The 22,817-nt window shown below is 50.2% G+C and overlaps 1 protein-coding gene across 4 annotated transcripts in view; it reads left to right on the plus strand.

Moving 5' to 3' along the window:
* Window positions 1-233: 233 nt before the first annotated feature.
* BRPF3 (bromodomain and PHD finger containing 3) overlaps window positions 234-22,817 on the plus strand; it is a 39,018-nt gene continuing 16,434 nt past the window's right edge. The window contains exons 1-8 of one of the 4 annotated variants that reach the window (XM_084890017.1): window positions 234-979; window positions 5,787-7,260; window positions 9,950-10,106; window positions 12,788-12,919; window positions 16,312-16,440; window positions 16,732-17,044; window positions 17,785-18,081; window positions 21,285-21,791. In XM_084890017.1, coding sequence (XP_084746143.1) covers window positions 5,813-7,260; window positions 9,950-10,106; window positions 12,788-12,919; window positions 16,312-16,440; window positions 16,732-17,044; window positions 17,785-18,081; window positions 21,285-21,791 — 2,983 coding nt within the window. In that variant the 5' untranslated portion in view covers window positions 234-979; window positions 5,787-5,812. Of the gene's footprint in view, window positions 980-1,679; window positions 2,115-5,786; window positions 7,261-9,949; window positions 10,107-12,787; window positions 12,920-16,311; window positions 16,441-16,731; window positions 17,045-17,784; window positions 18,082-21,284; window positions 21,792-22,817 lie in introns of those variants that run through there. The other 3 variants (XM_084890019.1, XM_084890016.1, XM_084890018.1) reach the window with 3 other exon arrangements.

A 22,817-nucleotide genomic window follows, 5' to 3' on the forward strand; every position in this document is an offset into this window, starting at 1 on the left:
TGTAATGTTATAATAAGAAAATGGAACTTGGAAATGGAAGAGAAACACTCGGGTTGAATGTCTTTCTATGAAACCTTTTAATAGAAAAACCTAGAAATTATATGTATTAGGTTAACTTGATGCTTTTACAATAGCACTAAAATAATTATTTTACTTACTGTTACAAATGGAAGCCAATGCATTTTTTCTCAAGGTATTTATTCATTAATTTTAGTGGAAAAAATATAGCCCCCAATCACACAAATGGAATTGTGTTAAATACAATTTGAGAAAACCCATCAAGAAATAAGTTATTAACCATATGTATAAATTGTATATTTTACATTTTAAAAGAATAAGAAATAAAATTCAGTTTCCTTGTTTGCACTAGTCTTCGGTTTTGTTTTTTTTAACTAAAAGTAATTGTAATATTCTCTTGCCTCTAGGGCTTTCCCTTCACAATTAATCCTTTCTTCCACACCTCCCCTCGCAATGATTATCCCCTTTGGCCTCAGAACACATATTAATTCAGTATTCTTCAGTTTTCAAAACATTGCCCTGCCCGGGCTTAGCTCCTCAAGCCACTCCCTTTTATAAAAAATTGGTTAACCGAAGCATTTTGGCTATCACCGCCAGAAAGAGCTACCACCTACCTTATCAGGAAAACATCTTGGTGATACAAATTAGCTCCCTTTTATCAAATTCGAAACACAATGTATTTAAATCCCTTAGGATAATGGGCGTCTAAAAACTTCAGAAGGAGCAATACCTTTCAGCCCAAACCCTGGGAAGACTGGCTCCTGAGACTTCGTAAAAACCTGACTACAGTGGGTGTCCCGGATCACAGAACCCGCCAGAACTTGTGAAAACCTCCCCACCGGCGTGGGCAGAGGAGACACTTTCAAAATATGTCATTCATCTTGACTTGCAGAGGCAGTTCACCCACCGGTCCGCTATAAACACCCCCAAAGGCTGGGGCTGCAGACTTCGGTCCTAGGAGGTACGCTTTCCCACTTACAGGTAACGGGGGTGGCGGAGGGCCGGCTTCTCAGTTACCCAAACAGCCGGCGGGGTCGCACCTGGAAGCCCGGCCCCAAGTTGCCTTCAGCCGGCATCTCCCGGGGAGCCGCTGTCGCATGCATGAATCGACTAGCCCGGCCGGGTTTCCCGTCCTCGGCGCTGCGCGGGCTCCGGGCGGCCCCGGAGGTGGACAAACTTTCCTGTTTTCCCCCCTTGGAGCGGAGAGGAGGGTTCCCGCGGGGAGCCGGGCGCGCACCTGTCCACCCCAGGGCTGGCCTGCTGTCCGCCGGGGGAGGACAGACGTGCGAGATCAGTGTCCTCCCGATCTGGGGGGGTGGGGGGGATTCGGCGACTTCCTGGAGGGCAGGCACCTGCACCCCAAACTACAGACCAGTTTTGACTCCACTGCCCTGGCGTAACCTTTGGGGGGGGCCCTCGAGCTCCGCGGGGGGCGGGGGGGTGCTGCCCCAAAACTGAGCCGCCCCCCACCCCGCAGGCACAGGGGAGGGGAGGCTGACGAGAGTTCGGGGCCCCCGTCGTTCCCGGGGAGACCCGATGTCCCAGCGCCCCGGCCGGGCTCGCCGCGGCTGGGCCTGGGAGGCGCGGCGCACCCCCGCCCGCTCCGCGCCGCCGCCCGCCCCGCACCGCCACCGCGAGGCCGCGCCGGGGACCGAGCCCGGGCGGCGGCTCCGCGCTCCCCTCCGCGCCGCCCCCGCCGCGGGCGGGGGACATCTCCCCGTTCCCCTCTTTCGCGCTCTCGCTCCCGTTCAGCGGGAGAGCCCGCCGAGCCGGGGAGGGAGCGAGGGAAGGGGTGGAGGTGGCGGGGGGAGGCCGGAGGGGCGGATCCTGCCTGGGGGCTGATCCCTCCCTCCCCTCGGCCGGGCTCCGTGGCGGCGGCGACGGCGGCAGCGGCGGCTCCATTCCCCCTCCTCCCCCGGGAGCGGCGGCGGCGGCCGGGCTGGGGCCCAGCGCGGGCCGGGCGGGGGCACGCTGCGGCCGCGGAGGCCGGCGCGGGAGGAGGCCGCGCTCCGCTCCCCGGGCCGCGCCGTCCTGCTCCACGGCCGGCCGGCCCGCGCCCAGGATCCCCGAACGTTGGGGCCGGGCCGGTGGCTGAGGTAATGGGGGCGGCAGCGGGGCCAGACGGAGCGGGGGCGGGCGCGGGGGCGGCGGGGCCTACGGGGACCCGGGGCTGCGCGGGGTGGGAGGGGAGCGGGGGGCTTTCCGAGCAGGGCGCGGGCGGGCGAAGCCCTCTCCCGGAGCGGGGGCGGCGGCGGGGGACAGGCAGGCGGGCGAGGGGGGAGCAGAGAAGCGAGGACCCCCTCCCGCAGCCGCCATCTTGTTTTCCCCCGGCCCTGGAAGCGGAGCGCCCGAGCCCCGCCCCCGCCTCGCTCTCCGATTGGCCAGGCCTGAGGGGAGTCCCGCCCCCTGAGCGGCCCTGGGCGCTCCGGTTTCCCCTAAGCGGCAGGTGAGGCGGCCAATGGGGGCTCGCCTCTGCGCCGCTGCGTCCCCGGTGCCAGCTCTCGGTCCGAGGGTCACACTCGCGTCGGTCCGCCTGGCGCGCTCGCCCCCTCCTCCGCGGGGAGGCGGTATATGTCCCCCCTTCTCCTCTGAGGGGTCAAGCAAGCTCCTCCTGGAAATGGTGCCCCTTTGTAGGGGCAGAAGCCTTGGCTGCGGTCCTCGTCCCCCGAGGACCTCCTGAGGGGCGCAGGGGTACAGTCTTCTTGCAGAAACCCCTCATTCCCTGGGACCTGGGTGGCGTGGGCCATGGGGTCCCAGGAGATGTCGGGAATACCGCTGGGGGTGTTAGAGATACTTGGAGGTGTGGCTGTGGGGAGGGTTGTGTGGGATGAGAAACTCCCGCCAAAAAGCGACTGTAAGCTCCTTGTGGGCGAAACTCACCTCGTTCTCAGCGGCAGCCCTTTCCCCTCAGTCTGCCCCTCGGGGTCCAGAAGCTGGGGGGGGGGGGCCGGAAGAGGTCTCCCTACCGCCTGGTGGGGAGATACCTGAGCTGCTGGGAGGGAGGAGGGAGGGAGGAGGAAGGGGGAAGGTAGAGTTGCATCGGAGGGGCCACAGCCTCTTTAAACTGTTGGAAGCTAGCGATGAGGTGGATGCCCGCGCCCGCCTAGGGGTCTCCAGGCCAGGGGAGGAGGCCGTCCGCAGGGCTCTTGGCCCAGGCTGCCCCCAGGGACTTGGCATTTATCAGGCATGTAGCGGCCAAGGGCCTCTGGAGTCCGGACAGATGTGATGCTTGTTTGCTTTGGCTCCAGGTAGGCTGTGTGCCTGCCTGCCTGGCCGTGTTCGTTTTTTTAATGTTTCAGTCACACTTTGGGATTGGAAGGCCTTTTATTTTATTATTTTTTAAGTATATATTTCAAAAAGAAGGGAGAGAGAGAAACATCAATGATGAGAGAGAATCATTGATTGGCTGCCTCCTGCTTGCCCCACACTGGGGATCGATCGAGCCCACAACCGGGGCATGTGCCCTGACTGGTATCGAACCTGGACCCTTCGGTCTGGAGGCCTCCGCTCTATCCACTGAGCCAAACTGGCTTAGGGCGTGGAAGGCCTTTTAAACGAGGATCTTAATATCTTACTAACGAATAGCAGCCCTTAAGAGGTAGATGTTACTGTTTTTGTTTTATTGATGGAGTATAGAGGCCCAGAGAGATTAAGTGACTTTTTTCTGGTCATCGAGGGGCAAGATTAGAGCCTTTTTTTTTTTTTTTTTTTTACCAGACCAGGGCACCTCTGTGGTGTTCCTACCTCCTAGTCAGTCAAATAAGGTGAGCAGGTCAAAGATCTGGGTTTGAATTGTAGCTTTATCACTTGGGTTGAGTGACATCTTTCAGATATTATCTCCATCTGTAAAATGCCTCCCAAACTGGTTGTGAGAAAGATTAAAAGTGAAAGGGCCTTGTAATTTGTAAAAGTGTGCTAATCATCACTGTCATCATCTCTGCTTTATAGATAGGGATGGTAGATCCTTCCACCAAGGTGACAAACTGTTTTTCTCCTTGAAATCCTGTCCCTGTTCATACCCTTTCAAATCACCCTCACCCCAGGCATATCCCCAGAGATCTTTCCTGGAAGTGATGGCCTCACTGACTGCTTGCCACAGGCCCTTTGAGCTTGACATAGTTCCCTCCTTCCAGAGAATGATGTAGAAGACTTTAGGGCTCTCTCTTGGCTGCACAGGGTAGGCTAGATATAAGTGCTTTGGAAACAGAATGCATTGAGAGTTTACCTCAGATATTGCCCCAGGCACCTTACCCTTAGGTCTAGTGAAGGGCCCGGGTAGCTCAGCTTACAGCTTCAGTGCCACTTGAGGCCACTTCCAGAGCTTCTCTCTGATGTATTAGCCAGTGCATCCTGAATGCTGCCTTTTGCAGATAAAACCCTGAAGACTGTAGTTTGAAATCTTTAGACTACATGAGATAGACATTTCATGTGCCTTCACCCCTTCATCCCTGGGCAGGGTCAGGGGATAGGGTTTCTGATCATAGTAATGCTTGGGAGAGGGGTCTAAACCTGTGAGTTGTTCATCCTTGGATGGGATTGTGCATGTTCAGAGCTTGAAAATGTATGCAGTTCTTGTTTTTTGAAGTCATAACTGCCCCTCCTTTTCCATAGATAGCTGTCCCACAGCCTTATGTTGCATTGTAATGAACTGTTTACTTTTCTGTCCCTTCGTCAGACAGAGCTTCTAGAAGGCAGAGATCGTGCATGTTTGATTTCTCCTTTTGTTCAACTATTATTCAGGAGCCAGGCACCATTCCAGGCGCTGGGGATATAGTGAACAAGACAGGCAAAAATCCCTCCCCTCATGGAGCTTACATTCTAGTGGGAGGAAGCAAACATCTATACTAACAAAAGGGTAATATGCTGATTAGACCAGGAGACCTTCCAGACAAAGCCATGGTGGTGGGGCCAACGCAGAGGTGGTTAGGGGTGATCAGGCCAGAAGGGGAGGACAGTTGGGGGTTATCATGTTGGCTGAGGGTCAGTGGTGGGTAAGTAGGGGGCAGTTGGGGGTTATCAGTCTGGCAGGGAGGCATTTGGGGGCAAGCAGGCCAGCAAGGGGGGCAGTTGGAAGTGATCAGGCCAGCAGGCAGAGTGGTTAGGGGTGATCAGGCAGGCAGGCAGGTGAGAGCAGTTAGGAGCCAGCGGTCCCAGATTGCAAGAGGGTGCAGGCTGGGCTGAAGGATACCCCCATGCGCATGAATTTTATGCACCAGGCCACTGGTACATGATAAAGAGGTAAATTCCATAGCATAGTAAAAGATGGTGAGTGGTATAGTGAAAAATAAAGCAGAATGAAAGGTTGTGGTAGAAAAGAGGGATTTGCAGTTAAACACGCACACACACGTATTTTTATTGGTTTCAGAGAGGAAGGGAGAGGGAGAGAGAGACTGAAACATCAATGATAAGAGAGCATCATTGATTGGCTGCACCCCCCTACTGGGGATCGAGCCCCCAACCTGGGCAGGTGCCCTTGACTGAAATTGAGCCCAGGACCCTTCAGTCTGCAGGCCGACACTCTGTCCACTGAGCCAAACTGGCCAGGGCTGGATTTGCAATTTTAGAGAGCGTGGTCAGGGAATTCTCACTGAGCATTGTGCTTTCGGAAAGACTTGAAGGAGGTGAAGAAGTAAACCATGGGACATCTAAGGGACAGAGTAGTGCTTAGACAGAAGGAGTATTCAGTCCTCTTTCTTGGTGGCCGCTTGGTCAGGTGGAAGGGTGAGTGAGTGCATCCACCTCACGGTCTCCTTGGCTTCTCTCCTTAGGCCTGTCCCCTTGTTTCCCAGGTGCCATGAGGAAGCCTCGCCAGAAGTCACGGCAGAATGCCGAGGGCCGGCGCTCCCCATCCCCCTACAGTCTCAAGTGCTCACCTACTCGGGAGACCCTGACATATGCCCAGGCCCAACGAATTGTCGAGGTGGACATTGATGGGCGCCTGCATCGTATCAGCATCTATGACCCACTCAAGATCATCACGGAGGATGAGCTGACTGCCCAGGATATCACTGAATGTAATAGTAACAAGGAAAACAGCGAGCAGCCTCAGTTCCCTGGCAAGTCCAAAAAACCCTCATCCAAGGGCAAGAAGAAAGAGTCCTGCTCCAAGCATGCATCCGGCACTTCCTTCCACCTCCCGCAGCCCAGCTTCCGCGTGGTGGACTCAGGCAGTCAGCCAGAAGCACCCCCATTGCCTGCTGCCTACTACCGCTACATTGAGAAATCGCCTGAAGACCTGGATGCAGAGGTAGAGTATGACATGGATGAGGAGGACCTGGCCTGGCTGGACATGGTGAATGAGAAGCGGCGAACAGATGGGCACAGCTCGGTGTCGGCAGACACCTTTGAGCTGCTGGTAGACCGGCTTGAGAAGGAGTCATACTTGGAGAGTCGTAGCAGTGGGGCCCAACAGTCACTCATTGACGAAGACGCCTTCTGCTGTGTGTGCCTGGATGACGAATGCCACAATAGCAACGTCATTCTCTTCTGTGACATCTGCAACCTGGCTGTGCACCAGGAGTGCTACGGAGTCCCCTACATCCCCGAGGGTCAGTGGCTGTGCCGCTGCTGCCTGCAGTCTCCCTCCCGGCCTGTGGATTGTGTCCTCTGCCCCAATAAAGGTGGCGCCTTCAAACAGACCAGCGATGGGCACTGGGCCCACGTGGTGTGTGCCATCTGGATCCCTGAAGTGTGCTTTGCTAACACCGTGTTCCTGGAGCCCATCGAGGGCATTGACAACATCCCACCTGCCCGCTGGAAACTGACCTGCTATATCTGCAAGCAGAAGGGGCTGGGTGCCTCCATCCAGTGCCAAAAGGTGAACTGCTACACAGCCTTCCATGTGACGTGTGCACAGCGGGCCGGGCTCTTCATGAAGATTGAGCCCATGCGCGAAACCAGCCTAAATGGCACCACTTTCTCAGTGCGCAAGACTGCCTACTGTGAGGCCCACTCACCCCCAGGTGCTGCCACTGCGAGGAGGAAGGGTGTCTCCCCTGGAAGCCTTAGTGAGCCTGGGAATGAGGAAGGGCTGAAGGAAGGCTGTGGGGAGGAGGAAGACAAAGAAGAGGTGGAAGAGGAGGAAGATGAAGGCCAAGGTGTAGTAGGTGGCCCCCTCAAAGGAGTGTCTAAGAAGAACAAGATGACTTTGAAGCAAAAAATCAAGAAGGATCCAGAGGAAGTAGGTCGAGACATGCCCTCCGTTGTCCCCTTGGTCACCGTCCCACAGATACCCTCTTACAGGTAAACCTGCCCAGGAGGGTGCCCCAGAGACTGATGGTTTCCTCTTGGGCTGGTGGTGGCCTTTCCCATGCACGCTGATGAACATCTGTTCTCTTCCGTGCCCTCAAATTTCTCCTTTGGGTCCTGGGTTTACCTAGTCTGGTTTGTGATTTTGGTTGTGTTCTCAGAACAATGTGTTTCCTTTGGTTCAAGGTGAAATAAACAATTGAGTTGCTTAGTAGCTCAGGTGACAGGATGTCTAAGGCAGTATTTTTCAGTAGGATCAAAAGTGGCATTTGGGATATGGTAATTCTTCCATTATTAGGACTGTCCCAGGTGTTTCTGGATGTTGAGCATCTGTGGTCTTTGTAAATACCAGTAGAATCCCCTCCTTCATTGCCTGGTCTTTGTGACAACATCAAACCTACCCCACATGTTTCCAAATACTCTATAGTGATACAGTTACTTCCAATTGCAGGGGTCAGTATGGTTTTGTGCTGTCTAGAAAGCTTGGTCCTGGGAATGATAGGGATTTTCTGGGAGGGGTGGTGTTGTGGGGAGTACATGCTACTCCTCTTGAGAAGTTTTTAGATTTAGGATCACTCCTCAGCTATGTATAAGCCTACTAAGTGTATAAAGAGACCAGTGTACCTGTTAAGCCACCGCAGAGGTCTCTGGGACTGTTGGAGGGTTGGGAAGTTGGCGGAGAACAAGAGACAGGAGATTTTCCAGTGGAGGCTCATCTCAAGGGTGATATTCATAAATAAGTGTACAATGTTAGAGCAGGAAGGAATCGTGAAGATTATTCATCTAATGTAGTCCTTGCACCTTCTCCCACACCCCCAGATGAAGAAACTGCGGCCACTGGAGGTAAAGTTGTTCACTCCTTTATTTATTCATTGAGATATTTATTGAGCACTTACTATATGCCAAGTCCTGTTCTAAGGGCTGGAACCAGGTGGAAAGTGGCTGACTCTGGACCACAACTGGGGCTCAACTGTAGGTTCTATACCTGCTGTCTCTCTCACTTGATGAGAAGAATAGGGATAAAGGAATATTAGAGGTAGTGAGGAATGAGTTATACAAGAGAAACAGGCAATCAGACTTGTCTCTTGGAAAGAAGACATAAGAGCATAGAAGGTCAGGAGGGAGAGGCTCTTGTTGCAAGCCATGGCTTGAGTTAGAATTTAATCGACTTGGAAATGTATCTTCTAGTCACAGAACTGTTCCGGGACACCCTATTAAATGCTTAGTCCACATCTGTAGGTGTTACGCCCTGGCGCTAGGCTTTTGCCATGTCTGCTCTTAAGATGTCTCTTGCAGGCTGGCTAAGGACCATACAGACCTACATTTGAATCCTGTTTCTATCACTACCTGTGTGACCTCTGGCAGGTTACTTATTTATTTGTAAGTAAACCTACTTCATAGGGTTGTGAGAAATAATACAAGTAAAGCACTTAGCACAGTGCCTGGCAAATAGTAAGCTCTCAATAAATGGCTGCTGCTGCTATTTTATTATTATTCTTTTTCCTATCTGCACAAATGCTATTGGGACCCTCCATGGCCAAGAGGTTATAGAGGGAGGGGGCTCCCTGCATCTGGGCAGGTGTGCTTGGCATGGGCACTGGTGGGGGATCTGTCCTTCGGGGAAAGTCCTACCTCGGCCCTGATTTTGTAAGCTTGGCTTTGGGGCAGGAATGTCTGACTGTGGAAAGGCGCAAGGCCCAGGTGAGCTATGTCCAGTCCAAGATGCCCATTCTTCTTAGGTTCTACCTTCTTTAGCCATGCTTATCTTCCTTCCAGTGGGGTGAGAAGAAGAGAAAAGCAGTGGAAACACCACAGGAGCACTGAGGCCTTTTGCTCACCCGGTAGATAACCAATTATGGAACACTGCATGGAACAGCCAAGAGATCATGGTTCAGATCCCACCCCGGCTCCATCATCTTATTAGCTGCATTAGTGACTTTGACAATTTGTTCAGCCTCTGTTCCTAAGCTGCCTTTCCATCTTCTATAACATGGAACTAATGTTACCCACCTTTCAGTATGGGCATTAGGTTAGAGATTGGAGGCTCTCATTAATTCCCTTCCTCCCTCTTTCCCTTCCTGCCACACACCCCTACCATAAGGCTAAGGCTAAGTTTTCAGATTCTCCATCCTCTTATACCTTGAGATCCATGAAAATATATTTTGGTTCAAAATGAGACATTTTGGGGCTGCTGAGGTTTTTAATGAAAAACCAGAGGTCAGATGAGTCCAAAGGGTTGCATTTGAGAGTAGCCTGCTAGTTTTCCTTCCAGCTTGGCCATGGACTACCCCCTGGTCTGGTGAGACCCTCAGACACAGGAGATAGTGACCACATTGCTCATAGCTTACTCAAGTTCCTATTCTCTTGCTGCCTTTTATCAAGACAAGCCTGGGTTTTTGGGGTGCAGGCCTGCTTCTCAGGAGTCCACAACTGCAGGAAACAGGTTTTCTAGAAGAGGGTTGTCATGGAGGTTCAGGATTGCAATGCAGGATGTGGAAAGTCAAGTGAATCTGAGCTGCTTGACTTTGCTGTCCTTTTCAAGCCTTTCTCTGAGGTGAGGCATTGGGCCACTTTATTCTGTCTTCCTTTATAAGGTTCATAAATGAACCAGGGTCTGGAGAGGAGGCTATAATCTGGTCTGCCCACTGACCCTGTCTGTCACTTCCCTTTGCCTCTGCTCAAGGTTGAACAAGATCTGTAGTGGTCTCTCCTTTCAGAGGAAAAACCAGTTCATGCAGCGGCTTCACAACTATTGGCTGTTGAAGCGGCAGGCACGGAACGGTGTACCCCTCATTCGGCGCCTGCATTCCCACCTGCAGTCCCAAAGAAATGCCGAGCAGGTAGGTGACATGGTGATTTGGAGGTGGAGCGTGAAGAAGGAGTGATGGTTGGGGCTCCCCGTTCCCCTAACCCTCTGTGGAGCCTTTGCCCATATGTGATCACCCCTAAAGGTGGTCTGTCCCGGGAATGACCTCCAGCATTATAGAGCTCCTCAGACCAGACAGCATCTCCTTCTGGATGGGAGAAGCTTGACTTCGGAGCAAATTGTAGGGAATAGTGAAGAGCAAGCCCAGCTTTCTGTATATGTGGATAAAACCCTTTGGATGTGGCAGAATGGAAGAAGTGGGATGAATGAGAGCCAGGCAGCACTGAATTGCATGAATTAAGAAAAGGCACACTTTCCTCAAGACACGATTGCCATGTGCCAAAAAAAGTGTTTCATAGAAAATACACAAATTTACCACCTAAGTTATGCATAGCTTGCCCAATTGTCATGACCTTTTAGTCACTAGCAACTGGAATTGCTATATGTTTAATGTTTTCTGCAAGGGTGGAGACTTAAAAAAAATACATATTTTTATTTAGAGGAAGGGAGAGGGAGAGAGATAGAAACATCAGTGGTGAGAGAGAATCATTTATTGGCTGCCTGCTTCATGCCCCCCGACTGGGGGTTGAGCCTGAAACACAGGCATGTACTATGACCAGGAATCAAACTGTGACCTCCTGGTTCATAGGTGGGCGCTCAACCACTGAGTCATGCCAGCTGGGCCTGAGAGACTTAACATTTTTAGTTCTCTCTCCCTATTCATTGCTCCATTACTTCTGCCTTTTAAGTATTCTCACACATGCTACCCTCTGCGTTCTGTCTGATTTCACTTTTGCCCTTTGGAACTGATACTAAGGTGCACTTCTATATCTGGTCTCTCTTCAAAATGGTCCATGTGCTCCCCTGTAGCCTCCCATGGAACATCAGTGACCTCCTCCCAGCTCAGCAAGTCTTTCCTTAGATTCTCACTTCATTGACTGTTGTTTGATACATTTGATACGCTGGCCATCTTGTCTTAGAGCTTCTCTGTGACTTCATTTCTCACCTCCAACACCCCACAGGCTGTGCCCTGTGCCCATCCTACTTCTTACTCCTTAATGATCATATTCCCAGGGGCTCAGTTGCTGGCCTGTCTGATTGGAGAACTTGTACATTCGTAGCTGTAAATAACTGTGGAGTAATTGCTACAGATTTCTTGTCTTGTCCTCATCCTTATTTTCTGCCCTCAGTCCCTGTAGGGCACAGGAACTGTAGATGTCCATGTAGATGTTGTTTCCTGTAACTCAGGTATTGGGAGCTGAATTTATTATCTTCCTTCCTCTCAGTAAACATATTTCCCCATTATTGTCATGATCTCAGACGTTCCCCACCTTATAGTTACTCTTGACTCTTCCCTCCATAACAAGCCACAGTTACGCCTCCCTAAACTCTTTGGGGGATTTATCAGTCTATGGCCCTTTGTCTCCATTCTCCAGCTACATTGCTCACACATATCCCTTTAATTTCAGCAGCAGCTTTCTATCTAGATTGTCACCAGCCTCTCATTCTTTCTTTGCTCTACAACTGGTGATGTCTTCCACACCAGTTTCCATCCTGTCACTTCCTTTCCCAGAATATGTCCAGGCTCCAGGCTGTTTGGTCTGGCATTTGAGGCTTCTTGTCAGCTGGTCTGGATCTTTCATGGCTTTTGTGATTTTCCAGCTTCTCTCTGGCCAGCTCATTTTTCTCACAAGCAAAGAACCGCTGAGTATCCCTCCACACTTTGGCGCTATGGTTTCTTTAGTTCCAGAAGAGGCCTTCCTTGCCCGGCCAGCGTGGCTCAGTGGTTGAGTGTCAACCTATGAACCAGGAGGTCACAGTTCGATTCCCAGTCAGGGCACATGCCCAGTTGCAAGCATGATCCCCTGTAGGAGACATGCAAGAGGCAGCTGAGCAATGATTCTCATTGATGTTTCTATCTCTCTCTCCCTTCCTCTCTGAAATCAATAAAGATATATATGTTAAAAAAGAAAAAAGAAAAAGACCTTCCTTACTGCTTTATTCATCCATATCCACATGTGAAAACCTAGTAAGATTCCTCCCTCAGGAAGCCATCCCTGACCTAACCCCAACCCACTCAGATCCTCTCTATTTTATATCCTCGCAGCATCTTATATTCAGTCTCTGATCAGTTTTTGTTGTCTTTTTGCTACTGTGCCCTTGTGCATCAAACCCTACATTTCCCCCAACTACACTGTAACCTTTTCTAGGTCTGTAATCCTTTATTTGGTGGGGTGGAGGTGTTTTAAAGTCAGTTAGTACAAGCTTATAGTAAGAACACTTTGTTTTCTAGATCAAAGTCGAAGCTCTAGGGTGAAATTCTATCCTGAGGTGTCTACTAGTTTCCTTCTGAAATTCTTTCCAGCCCTGAGGGGCACTGGTGCTCTCTGGTGTCCCCAAGAATAGGGGGAGTGGTCCCAGATCTCACCCAGGCAGTTACTGTGCTGCAGTAAAGAAACATTCTGTAGGGTCAGGGGAAGCCCAGGAGGAAGGAATGGGGTGGAAAGGGGGTGGAGGGTCTTTGAGGGTCTGTGGGTCAAGGAAGGGGTTGGGGCTCTGAACTTGTCAAGGCCCCATGAAGCTTGATTAGGAAGAGGACTTTGGGCAGGAAGGAGGCACCTAGCTCTTTCCTTTCCCTTCCCTTCCCTCCTGCAGCGAGAGCAGGACGAGAAAACAAGCGCCGTGAAGGAAGAGCTGAAATACTGGCAGAAGTTGCGGCACGACTTGGAGCGAGCCCGGCTGCTCATCGAGCTGATTCGGAAAAGAGAGAAGCTCAAGCGGGAGCAGGTGAGGAGCTCTGAGCCCCAAGGCGCTCATCCAGGAACTTTTCTCCCAGTCAGTGTGTTACCAGGAGACCTGGTGTAAACTTCCTCTTCTCCTTACCTGGCATTCTGGGCTTTAAGGCCTGCCTGCTCCATGGTGCTGCTGAGGGCTTCTCTCTGGGGATTCAGCCTCTGGTGGCCTCAGGCATAAGCTCAATATCATATGCCTGGGCGGTCCCTGGAGTTTCTGACTCGGACTCTAGGGAGAGCCTGCCCTTGAGTATTTTATGAAGCTTCTCAGGCTGTCTGAGCTGGTTTGGTTCAGTGGGTAGAATGTCGGCCTGTGGACTGAAGGGTCCCAGGTTTGATTCTGGTCAAGGGCACATGCCCAGGTTGTGGGCTCAATCCTCAGTAGGGGCATGCAGGAGGCAGCTGATCAATGGTTCTCTCTCATCATTGATGCTTTTATTTCTCCCTCTCTCTTCCTCTCTGAAATCAATAAAAATATGTTAAAAAAAAAAAAAAAAACTTAAAAAAAATAAAAAGCTTCTCAGGCCATTCTGATGTCCATTACCCCTGGCTTGGGAACTTCTGAGGCTCCTCACTAAGCCCTTAAACACTTTTGGTATTGAGTCATTTAAATTTCCCAACATCTGTTCAAAGATATTTTAAGGCTTTGAGTATGGGGAATACTCAAAGCCTTAAAATATAAGGTAGTTGAGATAGGTAGTGTGGCAGAGGGGTTAGGAATATGAACTATGGCACCATCTGCTTTGTTTAAATCTTGGCTCTGCCACTTACTACTTGTGTGACATTGCTAATCTCCTTATATCTTAGTTTCCTCAACTGTGAAATGGAAGTAATAATAGAACATACCACATAAGGTTGTTGTGAGGATTAGATGACTTGTATATACAAAGAGCGTAGAACAGTGCCTGACATATAGTAGAGGGGCTACAGTGTCAGTTCTATCATCATTATTGACACTCTGCCTCCCTGAAGTACCTGCTGCAGTTCTCTACACATGGCAGAAAGCAAATACTGTTTTTTTAAAAAATATATTTTTATTGATTTTAGAGAGCAAGGGAGGGAGAGAGAGAGAGAAACATCAATGATGAGAGACAGTCATTGATTGGCTGCCTCCTGCACGCCCAACACTGGGGATTGAGCCCACAACCCAGGCATGTGCCCTGACTGGGAATCGAACTGTGACCTCCTACTTCATAAGTCCATGAAAGCAAATACTGTTTAAAAAAAAAAAATTACTTTTTCTTCTTCTTTTTCTAATCCTCACCTAAGGATATTTTTCCTTTTTTTTTTTTTTTTTTTTTTTTTTAGAGAGAGAGAGGGGGAAAGATAGAAACATTGATGTGAGAGAAGCACATCAACTGGTTGTCTCCTACATGCACCCCATCCAGGGCCTGAGCTGGGGAGAAGCCTGCAACCAAGATATGTGCCCTTGACTTGAATTGAACCCAGGACCCTTTAGTCCACAGGCCTATGCTATATCCATTGAGCCAAATTGGCTAGGGCATAAATGCTATTAATTCAATGAATGATGAGCTAAAACTCTTCTTTTTGGTCCAGGAATAGCAGCTGTTACTGGAATGCTTCATAGGCCTGGGTCAAAGATGTTTCTTTCTCTCTTTCTCCAAACTCCCACTTCTGTTCAGCCCCAGTGCAAGGCCTGAGTTTACTTACCTCTGAGACCTGGCAGCTCTTGTCATACTTAGCATGGAGGACATCTCAGGACCGTCTCCTGGATTCACACTGTTTGCCATCCCAGGCCTGGATTCGCACCTGAGCTTTTTTTCCTGCCTCTGGTTCACATAAATGAAAGGGGAAAGGAAGCAGGCAGGCCGGCCTTTTTTAATGTAGCCAAGAGACAAGTCTAATCCATGGCTTCCCAACCTTTTCATAGTAGGACACACATGAATATAATGTGGTAAAACATACTACTGTAAATATGGGAAGCTGCTTGCTGCCCGAGGAGATGAGCCTGGAGGCCCAGGTCAGCCCAGCTCGACCCAGACATTCCAGAAGCCAGTGGGATGAATATCTCGGCACAGTAGGTGGGAATTCTGGCCCAAGGCACATTTTATTTTATTTTATTTTATTTTTATTTATTTATTTTTTAAATATATATTTTATTAATTTTGTACAGAGAGGAAGAGAGAGGGATAGAGAGTTAGAAACATCGATGAGAGAGAGTCATCGATCAGCTGCCTCTTGCACACCCCCTACTGGGGATATGCCTGCAACCAAGGTACATGCCCTTGACCGGAATCGAACCCGGGACCTTTCAGTCCCCAAGCCGACGCTCTATCCATTGAGCCAAACCGGTTTTGGCTCAAGGCACATTTTATATCATCACTGTGCCCCTTGGCCTAAGTCAGACCTTGCTCTTGAGCCAGGTGACCATGGGTTAATTCAGATTCCATATTTACAACATGGGGACGATAAGTTTCTCTTTCAGGGTGGTTGTGTTGATTCACTGAGGTAATGTGAATAGAGAGGCAGTGTGGCATAGAGCACACACTGCAGAATCAGGCTGTCTGGGATGTAGTCTCAGCTCTGCCTCTTACTGGCTGTGTGACCTGGGACCAGTCTCTGTGCCTCCATTTCCTTTTGTATAATATCTGTACCTACCTCATGTACTCACATATAAAATGCTTAGAAAGTTGCTTGGCACTTAGAAAGGACTATAAAAGTAGTCATTATTATTATAGTTGACTCTTGAATAATGTGAGCATTAGGGGCTCTGACCCTCAGCGTAGTTTAAAATCTGCATATAACTTGATTTCCCTAAAACTTAAATACTAGTAGCTTACTGTTGACCAGAAGCTTTACTGCTAACAGTTGACTAATATATACTTTGAATGTTTTATGTATTATATACTATATTCTTACAATAAAATAAGCTAGAGGAAAGAATGTTAAAATCATAAGGAAGAGAGCATAAATTAACAATATTTATTGAAAAAAAATCCATGTGTAAGTTCAAACCTGTGTTTTTCAATGATCAACTATATAATTATTATCACTGTTAAGTTTCGGTGTGGTGCTTGATACATAGGAAACATCCACATAGTGGTAACTCTAGGTGTCTTTATTTCTAGGCTGTGGGTTAGGTGGTCACTCCTAATAAAATGGTCAGCTTAATAGCCTGTGAAAATTTGTTATACACAATTGGTGAAAGTCAAACTACCATGTTTCTCCGAAAATAAGACATCCTCCGAAAATAAGACCTAGCACATGGAAAGATAAGACATCCCCTGAAAATAAGACATAGCGCAACTTTGGGAGAAAAAATTAATATAAGACACTGTCTTATTTTCGGGGAAACTGGGTATAAAGAAAACGTTCAGTGCCTCTTCAAGGGGAGGGGCGTCCTGATTTCTCCCCACCTTCCCACAGATCAAGGTCCAGCAGGCTGCCATGGAGCTAGAGCTGATGCCATTCAACGTTTTGCTGAGGACAACCCTGGACTTGCTGCAGGAGAAGGATCCCGCGCACATCTTTGCCGAACCCGTCAGCCTGAGTGAGGCAAGTCCCCCCCACCCCACTTTCTGAACAGTGATCCCCTCAAGAACTGGGAGCTATCTGCAAAGGCCAGGAGGGGGTTGAATGACAGAGTGTACCAAAACTGGGGGTGTCTGGCAAGGCCATTAGACTGCCAATAGTGAGGGGTCAGCAGACCAGGGTGGGCCAGGGCCCTGGGGCTCTGTGAGCCCAGAATGGTCAAACCAGGGAATGGGGAGGCTAGAGTGCCGGTGAAGGGTGCGCCTGTTTGGCTAGTAAATGGTTGTTGTAATTGTACAGGTTTTATATGTTTAGGTTCCAGATTACCTGGAATTCATATCCAAGCCAATGGATTTTTCTACTATGAGGCGGAAGCTGGAATCCCATCTGTACCACACCTTGGAGGAGTTTGAGGAAGACTTTAACCTTATAGTTTCCAACTGCATGAAGTATAATGCTAAAGACACAATTTTCCACCGAGCAGCTGTCCGCCTGCGGGACCTGGGAGGGGCCATCCTGCGGCACGCCCGGAGGCAGGCGGAGAACATCGGCTATGACCCCGAGAGGGGCACACACCTGCCCGAGTCACCCAAATTGGGGGACTTCTATCGCTTTTCCTGGGAAGACGGTGAGAAGCTTGGATGGGTGTGGAGGACAGGGGCTAGGGGGAGGCACAGGGACAGAGTAAGCCAGGGATCAGAGTGGATCTTGGGGCTGTAGACACAGGCTGGAATATATCTGGAGCAAAGCTGGGGGTAGGCACAGGCTGGAATATATTTGCTTGTGGCTGCAATAGTTCCGCAGATTAAAGTTTAACTAATTCACTGAGCACTTCCTGAATGGTAGGAAAGGGGAATCAGGTACTAGCTGTCTCTTTGAGAAGCTAAAGCCTCACTGGTATCTTCTTCTCCCAGACCCTCTGTGTGGCACCGGGGCCTGGGGCAGTGAATGTGGGCGGCTGTGTGTTTGGCTCACTCAGAGGGTGCAGGTGGAGGATACAGAGTGCAGAGAACGGAATTGCCTCCGAGCCCTCGCTCTGCCTGACCCTGGTCTCTGCTCTTCAATGGCAGCAGCCAAACAGTCACTCAGGCCAGGGAACTGCCAAACTGCCTCGTGCCTGCTCCATAGAGCCCATAATCGTGACTGTGGAATGCTTCCTGCAGATGTTTCCCAGAGTCTGACCTTGTCCTTGTGGCTGCCCTGTAGGCAGCTGTGGTGCCAGGGCCAAGGCCCCACAGTGATGTTGCTGGAAGCCACTGGTTCAGGCATTCCAGGAGAATATTTTGCATCCAAAGGATTTAGCCCCTCCGCCTTCCCCTGGGCTAGGCAGGTCCTTCAGCCCCTTCTCTCTTCCCTTCTCTCTGGCAGTGGACAACATCCTCATCCCAGAGAACCGAGCCCATTTGTCCCCGGAGGTGCAGCTGAAGGAGCTGCTAGAGAAACTGGACCTGGTGAGTGCCATGCGGTCCAGTGGGGCCCGGACCCGCCGTGTCCGCATGCTGCGCCGGGAGATCAATGCTCTTCGGCAGAAGCTGGCACAGCCACCGCCACCACAGCCGCCCTCACTGAACAAGACTGTGTCCCATGAGGAGCTTCTGGCAGGGCCCCAGGGAGATGTGGCTGCGCAGGCCCTGCAAGAGGAACCAGAAGAGGATGGGGATAGAGGTGAGATGCTGGGGGCAGGGTAAGGGAGCAAGGGTTAAGCTGAAATCCTGAGTAGAAGCGTCCTTCCTTGAGTTTAGGTCTGATCTTTGTGGGCAAGCAGAAGCCCTTGGAGGGGTCACACTTGCGCATATGCCCAGGGTTGATATTCAAAATATTTATCAGTAGAGATCAAAGTTTATCAGTCAGAGTAGGTGTTGATTGTTGTATTGGAATGAACTCTTGGCTACTGATGTGGATATTTAGTTGCTGGATTGTGGACAGGTTTGGGGAGTTTCAGAGGCTGGGGCTCAGCAGATGTTATTAACCAGTAAAGAAATATTTTAGTACTAGAGGCCTGGTGCACAAAATTTATGCACAGGGCGGTGGGGGGGGGGGGGGGCGGGTGTCCCTCAACCCAGCCTGCATCTCTCCAATCTGGGACCACCCAAGGGATGTCCAACTGCCCATTTAGACCCGATCCTGGTGAACATCCCTCTCACAATCCAGGACTGCTGGCTCCCAATTGCTTGCCTGCCTGCCTTCCTGATTGCCCCTAACTGCTTCTGCCTGCTAGGCTGATCACCCCCTAACCATTCCCATGCCAGCCTGACTGATGTCTAACTGCTCCCTTGCCAGACTGTTTGCCCCCAACTTCCCTCCTCTGTTGGCCTGGTCACCCCTAACTGCCCTCCCTTGCAGGGTTGATCACCTCCAACTGCCCTCTCCTGCTGGCCATCTTGTGTCCACATAGGGGCAGGATCTTTGACCACATGGGGGCAGCCATTTTGTGTGTTGGAGTGATGGTCAATCTTCATATTACTCTTATTAGATAGGGTAGAGGCCTGGTGCACGGGTGGGGGCCAGCTGGTTTGCCCTGAAGGGTGTCCTGGATCAGGTGGGGGTTCCCTTGAGGCATGGGGTGGCCTGAGCGAGGGAGGGGCCTGTGGTGGTTTGCAGACCAGCCATGTCCCCTGGTGACCCAAGTGGAGGCCCAGGTATATGGAATTTGTTTACCTTCTACAATTGAAACTATGGAGCCAAGCCTCCTGCTCACTTTATGGCCAGCAGCCATTTCTGTTTGGATTTGTTTACCTTCTATAATTGAAATTTTGTAGTCTTGAGGGCAGGCGGAAAGGTTGGCTTCCTCCAGTTGCCTGGGAAACCCACGCCTCCCTCCTACTCTCTGTGGCTGTAGCCATCTTGGTTGGATTTATTTGCGTACTCGCTTTGATTGGCTGGTGGGTGTAGCGGAGTGATGGTTAATTTGCATATTACTCTTTTATTAGGTAGGATTTTGCTCCTGATATGGTCATATTGCACATACCAGTTAAATATCAGCTCACCTATACCATAATGTAGAGAGGTTCTTAGAGCAGCTCATGTTATGGTGGGGCGCGGGCTATAGAAAAGAAAGATGCTAAAGATAGTCTGGACTCTCAAGCTGCCTCATGCCTCTGACCCTAGCTGGCTGAGTCTATAGGCCCATCCCAAAGCAGAAAGGCCAGATTGCAAAGACAGCTGGGGAAGTGATTCTCAGAGACTCCGAGGCTTGACACCTGAGCTGCTTTCCATTTTCCCACATCACTGGGGACAGAATGGTCTCCTTCCTACCTATCCTTGGATCTGAGCCTATGATTTGGGGAGTGTCATCTACACAGTTCAAAATGTTGAGAATTATTTCCAGAGGGAGGAGGGCCAAATTACAGGGGGATGGCCCATTTTAGATTGGCAAAGAATGGGGACATGGCTGAGAGGTCATATTTGGCTTTAAAGGGCTTTGCATCTGTTGTGATTCTTCCTCACTCCCCATGTGGCAGTCAACATGTGTCCCCATGACAGTATCCCCCTCCCAGGTTGTGGCAGCATAGGGTCATGCCCAGTGGCCCAGCTTGCAGCAGCTCATAGAGCAGGAGTGGAAAATGTCCAGCCCATGGGCCATGTAAGGCCCGTGAAATCATTGGTCTGGCCCTGCAAAAGCATTAGGGGCGAGTTAATTACAGTCTGACCAAATACAGCAGGCTAATTTTTTTTTTTTTAATATATTTTATTGATTTTTCACAGAGAGGAAGAGAGAGGGATAGAGAGTTAGAAACATCAATGAGAGAGAATCATCTATCAGCTGCCTCTTGCACACCCCCTACTGGGGATGTGCCCACAACCAAGGTACATGCCCTTGACCAGAATCGAACCTGGGACCTTTCAGTCCGCAGGCCGACGCTCTATCCACTGAGCCAAACCGGTCCCGGCACAGCAGGCTAATTTTTAAGGTGATTATTTGTATGGCCCCAGAATGATGTGATAAATATCCAGATGGCCCTTGGCAGAAAAAAGGTTTCCCACCCCTGAAGGACTTCGAACAAAATTCCCAGGGTTCACCTCCCAGAGATGCAGATTAGGGCAGTCTCGGCTGTGGTTTGGAATCTCAGTTTTTAAAAGTTTCGGCCATGGCCAGTAGCTCAGTTAGTTAGAGTGCAGTCGGGTACACCAAGATTGTGGGTTTGACCCCTGGTCAAGGCACATACAAGAATCAACCAACGAATGCATAAATAAGTGGAACAACAAATCAAACCCCCCCCTTCTCTCTCTCTCCCTTTTTCCCTTTTTCTCTCTTCCTCTCTCCCTTCTTCCCTCCTCCCTTTTCGTCTAAAAATCAACATAAAAATTCTTAAAAAAAAAAAAAAAAAAAAAGTTTCAAGGTGGTAGGTGAACCCTTGGCCTCATTTTTCCGTATCTATAAACTTATTCTTTCTGCTTGTCCTATTTCCTTCATTGGGTGATGCGAACCAAAATACAGTGAAAGATGGGAACACATTTGAGTCTGAGAACTGTAGACTCCTAATTTGTGCAGCTGAGACTCACTAATTATTGATGAAATAGGCAGCCTTTGGCTTTCTCAGGTGTGGAGCAATGGTGTGTAACGCTACCTCATCAGACTCCACTGATAAGCTTAAAAAGTGATGCCTCATCTTTAGAGGTTTGGTTCCAGTGGTCTGGAATAGGACTTGGGCATTGAAACTTTTAAGAAACCTCCTAGGTGATCCTAATTCATGGCCAGTGTTAAGAAAACTTAGTCCTCCCTTCTCTTCACCTCAGACTGAGACCTGGGATGCTTCTCAAGCCTGTAACGGCTAGTGCCATTGATTCTGGTTATCAGTGTCATTAGCTGGCTCATAGGGGCAGACTTTTTCTAAAATGTTCAAGCAGGTTCTCTTTTTCTCTAACAGATGACTCCAAACTGCCTCCCCCACCAACCCTGGAGCCTACTGGGCCTGCACCTTCCTTGTCTGAGCAAGAATCCCCTCCAGATCCCCCCACTCTAAAACCTATCAGTGATAACAAACCTCCAAGCCGATTCCTAAAACCCAGAAAGGTGGAAGAAAATGAGCTTTTGGGAAAATCACCTCTGCAGCTAGGGAACGAGCCGTTTCAAGACCTGCTCAGTGATGGTGGCATCAACAGACTGACCCTCATGGCCTCCGATGACCCTGACGGTGCCCCGCTCAGTAATGTGGGCCGCCGCACCTCAGTCCTCTTTAAGAAGGCCAAGAATGGGGCTAAGCTGCAGAGGAGCCCAGATGGGGCCCTGGAGAATGGCGAGGACCATGATGCAGCGGGCTCTCCTGCCTCTCCTGGCAGCATTGAGGATGAGCAGCACTCCCGGAAGCGGCCAAGGAGCAGGAGCTGTAGTGAGAGTGACGGGGAGAGGACCTCCCAGCAGGAGCAAGAAACAGGTGATCTGCCTGTGACTTCTCTCGCTACTTTTCACCTGCTTCTCTGCTTTGCCTTGCCAGCCAGCACCTCCCCCGGTCGTCCAGCTCTCTAAAAGCTCCTGTGGATGCCAGTAGTAGCAGTAAGGGCTTCCTGGGTCACAGTTGGGCCTGGCCGTGATGAGCAGAGGCCTGGGGAATTTGGCTTTGAGCAAGTATTTAGTTTGTGTCTGGGGCTCTCTTTGGCCCTGCTGGGAATGCAAAGCTGTACTTGGTAAAATAGGTCCTGTCTTCATTTTAGTTCATTCATTCATCAGATATTTATATCAGGCATTCTTCTAGGTACTGGGGCAAACGTCTCCTCCCTTGGAGGGACGATATATTAAAAGCAAGTGAGTGGATTGTGGATTGTATATCATATTAGAAGTTACTGAGAAAAAACTAACAGGGAAGGGGCATAAGGGATGCTGGGGTGGTATTAGAGAGTGCCAGGAGAGGCCTTTCGAGGAGGTGACATTTGACTAAAGATCTGAAGGTGTTGAAGGTGTGAGCTCTTTGGGAATCTGGGAGAAGAACGTTCCAAATAGAGATAGACTAGCAGGTGCATAGGCCCTGTGTGGGAACATGCCTGCACGTCTGAGGAACAGCAAGGGAATCAATTTGGCTGTATGTAGGAGAATGAGCCAGGGATGATAGAAATGCATCTCAGAAGTGGGTAATGGGGGCTCAGTCATTAAAGAATTCTTACTATGTGTCCAGCACCAGCTGGCCTTGGGGAGGGGCAGGTAATTAGGCTAGTTCCAGCTGCAGGAGGGTCCACAGGCTAGTGGGGAGGCTAGGCGGCCTCTTGGGGTGCAGAGGTGCCGCAGTGTTGGACAGTAGATGGTTATATGTCAGATGACAGGTATAGCACTGCTGGAGGGGTTCAGGGAAGGTTGCACTAAGAGTTGAGCTGGAGGAGTAGGGAAGGTTGCACTAAGAGTTGATGCCTGAGTTGTCCCTAAGCTGGAGGAGTAGGGAAGGTTGCACTAAGAGTTGATGCCTGAGTTT

This window comes from Pipistrellus hanaki (assembly GCF_964339955.1).
Source record: "Pipistrellus hanaki genome assembly, chromosome: 7".
NCBI lineage: Eukaryota > Metazoa > Chordata > Mammalia > Chiroptera > Vespertilionidae > Pipistrellus > Pipistrellus hanaki.